The following is a 9382-nucleotide window of genomic DNA, read 5'->3' on the forward strand; positions in this document are numbered from 1 at the left end:
ACATCCTTTAAACAAGTTTCTTGAATGAATTTCGTCTTACTATTCAGCACATAGAACGCTTACTAAGCAATCAAACAATCATTACATCAGATTTGAATGAATTCATTCATCTTCTACAAATACGGCAAATACTAGACTCTATACATTAAAACAATACCGCTTCCATGCAATATCTAGCAATGTCAAAGGTCTTTCTCGTGGTCCAAATACATCTATTCATCGAACAGATTAAAATATGGTTTATATTCATGTTCATATTTAGATAGACATCGTCCATATGTTCTACCTATTATGTTGTCTGTGTGTACTGAAGAGTACCTTAATTTCCTACAGGTGCAGGGTTCTAGATGTATATTTTTCATGAATGGCGTTCATATTTGGCAGGAACAAAAGTCTTCTGGATTAATGCCGCTGAACAAAGTGTGAACACCGACATTTATCAATGGAGGATCTCAACAGAACAAAAAGCAGGGGCGTGTTAACAAGCAGACGAGAGGCCAGTGGCGTGAATTAAATGCTCTGCACATGGAATAAAGACTGTCCTCCTTTGTATTGCTGTAGTATCAGACTATCTTAATCTGAAATGCCACATGCTAAGTATTTATCTCGATTAGGAGAAAAATGATCCAAAACTTGGATTAACCTTCGTGTTGATTTTTTTCCTTCATAAAATGTTACTTTATCTCGATGAAAATTTATTTTGGTCCAGTTTGGTTGATTAAGATACAAAAAAGGCTGGTTTTATGGTAAATTAATTTGTATCGTAGACCCAATTATGAGTATCAGACTTCTTTTAAGGCCATGTATCAGCCATGTCACACCTTGTCAACGCCAATATTTATAAAAGATAAAGGTTATTTTCAGAACTCATAGACAGAATAGTCATCAGAAAGTATAATTTTTTTAGGATAAATAAACAGATTAGTGTTTTGAGAAAAGAAAAAGTTATTTTCAGAATTCATAAACAGATTAGAAAGTAAGTCATGGTATGTCGATTGTTATGATTTCCTGTAATTCTCGTCAAATCATTGTGGTCAGGAAGGTGGTCATGGATCATGAATTCTGACCTAGCTCCAACAATTTATGACATTGCACCCTACGATGGGTCTGTCCGTTATATGCAACGAAAAAAACAAACCAAACCAATTAACTAAACAGTTTACTGTAAAGAACGGGAATTTCTGAACAGTTTATGCAAAATTGCTAACGATGTATAAGAGTATTTTGTTTACATGAAATGGTTTTAAACATTGTGATTCGCAAATTAATTTTTTTTTCTCTAATGTTACTTTAATTGCACGAAATATTGTGATACTCAAACAATAGATTAATGAAATTGCTATTTGCCAAAAGTCTCATCGGTCTCAATTTTGAAATCGACCTTCCTATACATATTTTCCCGTGAGTCTGCTGCTTTAGAATTCCGAAAGTGAGAATTCCCCACAGATTAGGGGGTAGAGAAGTGACAGACAGTCGGGGGGATATAAATGGTTTCTGAAGAGGCCCATTGTGGTAAAAATTAGTCGTGTTTCTGTTGATAAAGAGATGATAAACTACGATGCGCCAAGCAGGGAGTTGGAGATGTTTATTTTCTGCGGGTGTGAACCTTTAGTCTGACACACGAACTTTCCCCTTACTGCCGAATGTCTGCTTAATGAAAACGTCAACTGTCTCTGTGCTTTGCTCAGTGTAATACAAACCGGGATTAAGAAAGAATTCCCATTTGCTGTCAGTTGTTATTTCTAAGTGGATTGTATTTACATTCACTTTCCGTATCTGTTTAGAAAATGTACGAATTAGTTTTACAGAAGAATTTGCCCACATTATACATCACCCCATTGAGGCCCTATCTGATGGTACGCGGTTCTTTTATGTGAGTCTTTATTGTGGCTTTTTGTGAGTATTGTAAAAGTGGTCGATCTTTGAAAATCTTTCAATTTGGCCAGCCAATTTCTTCCCAGGCTATAAAAGGTCATATCTTCGATAAAATCCTTTTAAGGCATATAGCGTTTTATGATCCCGTTTCAATCAATTTCATTATACTCTTTAAGAAAAATGTAAGTAAGTGAAAAAGATGGGAAAAAATCTGATTTATCATAGAGATGTGTTAGCGTTCAAGTCATTTATAATGGTCACCAGTATAAACAAATGGTGTAAATTTGGCAAAGGTGTATGCATAATACGGCCATTGACATCGCTTTGGAGATACCGCCTATCATATTTCTTTAAGACGACATTTCTTACGAAAATAAAAATTTGCATTAAAGATGCATGATTTAGAAGTGACCGTTTGCAAAAATCCCTCGGGTGGTGTTTAAGATATAGACTCGAACACGAGAGCATCGGACGAACACTTTGCTCTCCGCATTAAGATGTTTGGAAATGTTTGGTCTAACCAGGGGATTATTTTCTGACAACTTTCACATTATAGACATCAAAACTTAATTCCTCAGAAGTCGGGTGTAATATTCTTCCATACAAACACATTTCAGAAAAACTTTCTTCGCGAAAATATGTTGAAAAGCACTCAAAACGAATTTTTAATTTAAAAAAACCCCAATCAGACACAATTTCTCAATCAGATTAAATGTTTGTTTCAGATTTCGGATTTAATGTATACATCTGTTTTTTTATTAAAAAAAAAATCCTTGGAACTATCATATCTGGTGTCTTTTGCAAACCATATTCATTCAAGTCAAAGAAAATGATGTATAGTGCATATTTTGTGTAATTAATGGATCATCCCCGACAGTGATTGATGAAATCTAGCTGCATTATAAACCAGGCTACCCATCCTAATCTCTACATCGCTCATTCATTGAACTTAACAGTCATTTTTTACCTACAGCCGTTTGAATAAAATAAAAAATACCTACAAAATTCTAATTGATTTAATGTAAGTTTGCACGAAGAAATGACACAGGTGCTCTTAAGCTCCCGAAAAAGATTTCTCATAATCGTGGTTAAGATATCTGAACACGGCGGATTAGGAACATGATCCGAAATCCGATATGACGGGATTAAGATTTCAGGCTAAATGTACTGTTGAAGAGTTTAAAGGAAAATAAAACTTTTCGGAATTCTAATTACCATGTCCTCGACATAATAAGAGAAATTAACGTTACGATTGAAGGAATTCAACAGTGAAAACTGTGTATATTGTTGATTATTCTCCAAATTGATTTTTCACGGTAACATAGTATATATTAATTGTACCTGTTTACATGACTTCCTGTCAAAAAGGGCTGTAGATAAAGGATAAAGAAATCGTGATATACATGAATATAGAAAATATATCATGTCTGACATTATAACTGTATTATCTATAAAACTAATTTCACTGTGAGTCGATATCATTAGTTGTGGCCCCTGACATTTCAGTCGTCGGCCTGTTGTGGGCTTACTTCGTATCCAATCCATAATCCCAGGAATAATTAATGTCCGACACAGAAAAAACAACAGTTATGGCCATAAACCGGAGAACGGCAGGGCCCAGTCATTTGTGTGACAATAAATATTTATTTATGGTACCACTTCCCCTCCCGCACATAGGTTGTGCACTAATCAACCAAGTTCTCTCTTCTCTATGTCGTCTCTTAAACTTGAGGATAATAGGTACATGCATGTGTACAGTTTTTAGGAAAGTATCCCTAACAAATTCAGGACATGTGTTGACAATTTGTATCGAAGGCGACCATCCTCCATTATTGCAGTGTTAGTATGTTATAGACAGAAAATATAATTTGTTCTGGCTTAACTCATTCCATGTTCAAGGGACAATAATATATGTCTTCCAGAGGAGCAAAGTAACATTTTTGCGCACTCAAAATGTCGGGAAATAATTAACATTAACCTTTCACTAAAAAATATATAATTTACGACTTCCAAACATCTGTCGGAAATCGGGTGGAGACGTTAAATAAAAGCGAAACAATAAAAATAAAAATAAAAATGCGATCCCTGTTTGTTTTCAGAACAGGTTTGCATATTTTATTGTATCATAAAATAAACGAAAAACTATATCCGTCAATTATATGGTGCTTAATTCCGTCAAATATCATCAAGAGGATATGTTAACCCGACCCGCTCTTTTGTACACGTGACACATCCAAGGATGGGTGTATTACATCGATCTTATCATTGCCTTCTTTAGGACGGGTGTAAAGGCAATATTATTTGAATACGTCAGCACATAATGATATTGTTATAAGAATAAAGGTCGAAAAAAGAGAAAATTTGTAAGTTGAAGTGCAGCTATAGATCTTCCTGAGAAAATAAAAAACCCGGAATATTTACATTCCAACCAAATACCATACCAGATGCAACTTTTTTGCACCATATTTAAGTTTAAAACCCATTGAAATCTATCTCAGAAGCCATTGTTAAAACAATTACCGGGTGATTATAGTATTTAAGAGACATGGTTTAACGCTAGTTGGACCAGCTCTGAGCCTGCCATGATGTGGGCCAGTAAATCATTGGTTAAACCTGCCACTTTCTTCCTCGCGGTGTCTTCTGTAATGCGTCATTTTTGAAGGAAACACAAAACGTGTTGAAAGGCTTTGGGTTTTGGGAGGATGTAAACCAAACGGATGAAGACGGATTAACGCTTGTGTCTGCCAATGGGAATACTTGATCTGGACACAGACTGACTGTCACCAATTGATAGTAACTTATCAGCGTTTCAACCAACAGTCCGCATCTTTTCCTAACTTTGTAAACTTTTTCAAGTGGTTTTAAAAACACACACTCATACTTTGGAACAACACCAGACATGAGGAAAACCAAAATCAGGACATGTAAAACTAATAAAAAAAAAAATTGAGCAATCGCCATTTCTATTTTAAATATTATTGTGAATATCAAATTGATTTCTGGATGATTTATTAAGTGAGTGGTAGATAACCAGATAGCAGAAGCAATGTGAATATATTTTCAATGAACTGTAAACCTGTTTAACGTCTGCAAGATATGAGAAATTGATATCATTATTGTCTTACTGATAAGTAAATATTATTTTTCATATACAGTTCATTGCAGCATAGGTTACAAGTAAGCTTTCTGCTTGCTTGACAAAGCAGATACCAGTATATGAAATCGCTTGCCTATGTACCTATGAATGTGTATTCTTGATAGACAGAACAAAAAATTTGGTTGGTCGAAGAGCATACTTGAGGTCAAAGAGGTGGAAAACCAATGTTATAAAAGTTCTATGTCATTGACCCAATCCCTGTCATCCAGTGCTTGTTTTTCTGTGAGGACCATAGGGTCAGTCGAAATTTCTGTTTATAGGGTTGTACAATGTCGAATCGTTCTAGTTTTTGTCATGGCGTGGTTTTTTTTAACCTTTTAAAAACACATAGAACGACGATTTTGTTGTTGTCAACGTCCATGGTTCTCTCATTTCTTGTTTATTTTATTTGGGAATCTCAAAAAATTTGTTCACTGAAAAGGGTCTTTGGTACTTAAGCATGCGTGTGTAGTCTTGATTATTGATAAAACTTTCTGCATATAAAACTCTGATAAAACATCACAATTTGTCGAGAAGTTTCAAGCACATATTAAAAGTTTAAAAATAGTTGTCCCTGAGTTCTAAATACTAGGTAGTAATACGGCAAAAGAGCTTCTCCTTCCACTAGAGTTTATTATATGACATCATGACACTGAATCAAGTTCATTTTAAATTCATGTTATTAATGGCGGGAGTAAACACATCAACAAAGATAGCAGTGATAAGGCAGATTTGAATAGTTGATTTTCTTTGAGGGATATAAAGGGGATAATTAGAAGTATAGGTTCATAGAGAAGTTGGAAAGCGGGTTTCTGACATTGAAAAGCTCCATTCAGCAATAAATGTACTTAAAATGCGCCGCGTGTAAATATTATCTACTGGGGTTAAGCGGGGAGGACTTTTCAAAGAATGACACTGGCGTTAATTCGTCTTCTATTTATTTTTCGCAAAATAAAAACATTGCTAAATCCAAACCAAATGTTTTTCTAACATATTTTCATACAATTTATTGATAACTGTCCAGCCCCATTGATGACAAACAAGGCCGTTAGGTTCGCGAACGGATATATATTGTCATGCGTTTTTGTCCCTATTGTCCATTCACATTTTGTTTGACGAAGCGCACCAGGGAAAGCTGGTGGTAATGTTACCCCTTACACCGAACGCCCCCTACGTTTTTGGTATTCATAGAATTACTCTGGCCACTTTACACGTCTGGTGATCCGAAATTTGAATTTTGTAGAGTCATTGTCGGTAGACAAGGGTCGAGCCCGGAGCCGGTAGTAGATTCATAAAATGTCTAAAATATACCGAGAGTCAAAGGTTAAGGTGGTCTGTATTGTTGACTCAGGCCGGAAAAGGGTCTTCTATCCGATAAAAGTGAAAAACCATGACGCCTGTCCGCTCTTTCTTGTATTGACATTGGGAGATAGAAGTGCTTGTTTATGAGCGAGGATTGCATCCATCTCATTCCCATTGCTATAAATCTAGCCCTGATTCTACAATATTGATATATGAGTAAATCCACTGCTGTTCGTGTGAAAACATTTTCTATCGTTTATCTCCTTGCCCCGAAATCTTCGGATCATTCATTCGACACATCCATTCTCGTATTTTATGATGAGCTCTTAATTTCAAGGTTTCGAAGTGTCAATAAACAAATAAATGGGAGTTTTATGATAATCTTGCAGATTAAGGCGATAAGGCATTTATGAATTGGGACTTTCAGACCCCACATATTTGTTATGTGTAAGTAATCCCAAGCTCATTGGAATTAACAACAGTCAAACTCGTTATTCTAAAAGATTAACTTCCAGACTTAATCCGGAGCGTAGTCACTAATTAGCAAATGAGCCGTATTAATATCTGCGTTCGACTCCCTGTGGAGACGGTGTGGCGAGATTTGGAATTTGTGTAACAATGTTTTTAGACTCTTTGTGTTTTCACTGCAATAAAGCTCTTCGACTTGATTATTCTGTTCTTTTTGTAAAAAAAAAAATCTATTTAACGTCGTAAAGTATGGTTAACATATGCTACAATTATTCACTTTAAATTGATTAACAATTCTAAATGAAGCGTGCTTATTTTCTTTTCTTTTTCCCCTAACTAAGTTGGAATATGCCTTCTTTTTCACATTGCTTTAAAATGTTCTTGCTATCAGACAAGGTTCATTAATAACATAATAATATCACAAGAAGTGGAGGTTTTAATCAGCGTTGACCCCTTTGCTCCCCGACCTTGCTTAAACGCTGCACTTCCCTCATCTTTCTTGAGACCAATTTGATTTAGAGAGGAGTATATAGATGAAGCACGCAAATTCATCATCCTAGGCGACCCCTAAGACTCCCATGTATATCAGTAAGGGCGAGATATGTGCTCACGTTTTATCGCTCTACGTTAAAACTAAAAAATTATTGTTTTCTGAATATTTACATCAAAAATGGGGGCTTTGTTGAACATCTGTAGTTAATCCTCATTACTTTATCTTAATGACCAGGGCCCAGACAGTTCGACAGGTGCCCTGTACAAGCCATTTACATCCATCAATCTTATTCAGCGATCAAAATAAAATTTATGCTCATTGAAAATATCGGGAAAGCTTAAATAATTTGGCAAATATTGACAAAATAAAGAATATATTTTGTTTGTTTATAGGAGAGTTCCTGTGATTTGCTACGGTCGATCCGTCGGGTTCGGCATCAGTTATTTTATTTCGCACATTAAGGGAATTTTTTAACATCACTATGCAATGCCTCGGTGAAAATATTCCTTCATTTCCATATCTAAATGATCACCGAAATGGTTCAGGTCTTTTATTTCTGATGAATTAAAGTGATGTTTATCGTAAAAAAAAGCTATAGAGTTACAGGTGTTCCTGCATAATTGTACCAACCCATAGAAATGCATGTCATCGCCTACACTTTATATACTTAAAAGCATGTAGAGTAGTGAAATTCTGTCTGTTACTTTAAGTTTACTTTACTTGCTTGATATCGATATCGTCGTGACTGTTTTTACTACATTAAGTTAATGAATAGAAGAAGTTATCATCTCCCAATAACTATAAAACGAGCGAAAGAAATCGGATCAAATAGTTTTCCATCCATGCATTTAAAGTATACGCTGATCTTCATAACGTTTGTGCTTTATGGATTAGGTAAAAATTCTGTTAATGGATATAAGCATATAAGTAAATATATTTACCTGTCCTCCCAAGAGAAGTACACAAAGGCAGGTATACAGTATAGAATCCCACATGTCTGATGCCAAAGTCTCCACACAAAACACAAATCTACCTAATCACATTCTAAAAACATTTAGCAGCGGTTTTTTAGTTGTCCAGCGAAGATATCCATAGGAAAATGAAACTGAAGGAAAAAGTTTCGAAATTACTGAAGGAAAAAATCCGTTATGGGACCACTCTACATCGTTAAGCACATTTATTTGCAAGGGTAAATCCGCACCGTATTGTAAGGAAACAACGCTCTGCTCTCTGTTATATTATTTTAAAAATGTTCCTTCAACTGAGCTTTAATTTTTTACGCACAGGTATATCAACATGACGAACGGCACACTCTGGCTTTAAACGAAAGAATGGAGTTTAAAAGTAGCTAGCTCGGTTCAAATATTGCGCGCGACAGCAATTTTTGATCACAAAACATATAAGTATATGAAAAATAATTTTTCAGGTCTAAGGTAACAAGTTCCGATTCATAACTTGGTCGCCGAAGTCCTCCGCGAGAAATGTATGGATGATCGATCGACGTTGCGAGTTCAAGGGTTAGCGAGCAACCAATCAGAAAGTAGCACGGATTGTAGAAACTTTGTCTTCGTACGTATACTTAAACGGAGTTTTCGACATGTATATAAATTGTTGTTTAAACAACAGTCGACTACAAACAAATACATAAGAGCGGGTGTCAACAATTTGTTTATGTAATTGATAATCGAAGAATGTGATCGAGGGACTTCGAAAAGTAAACTTTGTCGCTAAATGTCACACTTACGCTCCAAGTTCACACTGGTCTTGTGTATATTTTCAATTTAAAAGTGTTATTCAAGTTGGAACATATATGTCTTTATTTTTTACTGTCCTAATACATCATTCCCGCTTGAAACAAAGTTGCATACTTGTTTGTAAAAAATTCTCAAAGAAAATTTTTTTGGAACTATGGAGTACTCGAATGTTGTCATTCTCTTTGATTGTTTATAAATGTTTTTTTTTTAAATATTTTTGCGCCTGGTCACAGTGGGTGTTTTTTTTCAAAACACTTAAACGTATAAATAAACGTCATTTGACGAAAGTTGGTGTCCATGAATATTTTTTTCCTTTACAAATTTTTCTTAAATTGACAATGTTTGCAAAAGCAC

The 9382-nt window shown here is 35.1% G+C and overlaps 1 protein-coding gene across 1 annotated transcript in view; it reads right to left on the bottom strand.

Annotated features, from left to right (window-relative positions):
* LOC105342828 (uncharacterized) overlaps positions 1-8781 on the bottom strand; it is a 14874-nt gene extending 6093 nt beyond the window's left edge. The window contains exon 1 of the mRNA XM_011449879.4: positions 8216-8781. Within this exon, the coding sequence (XP_011448181.3) occupies positions 8216-8269 (54 nt within the window). The 5' untranslated portion in view covers positions 8270-8781. The remainder of the gene's footprint in view (positions 1-8215) is intronic.
* Between the last annotated feature and the right edge of the window lie 601 nt (positions 8782-9382).

Source organism: Magallana gigas, chromosome 5 (genome assembly GCF_963853765.1).
Source record: "Magallana gigas chromosome 5, xbMagGiga1.1, whole genome shotgun sequence".
In the NCBI taxonomy this organism is placed as follows: Eukaryota; Metazoa; Mollusca; class Bivalvia; order Ostreida; family Ostreidae; genus Magallana; species Magallana gigas.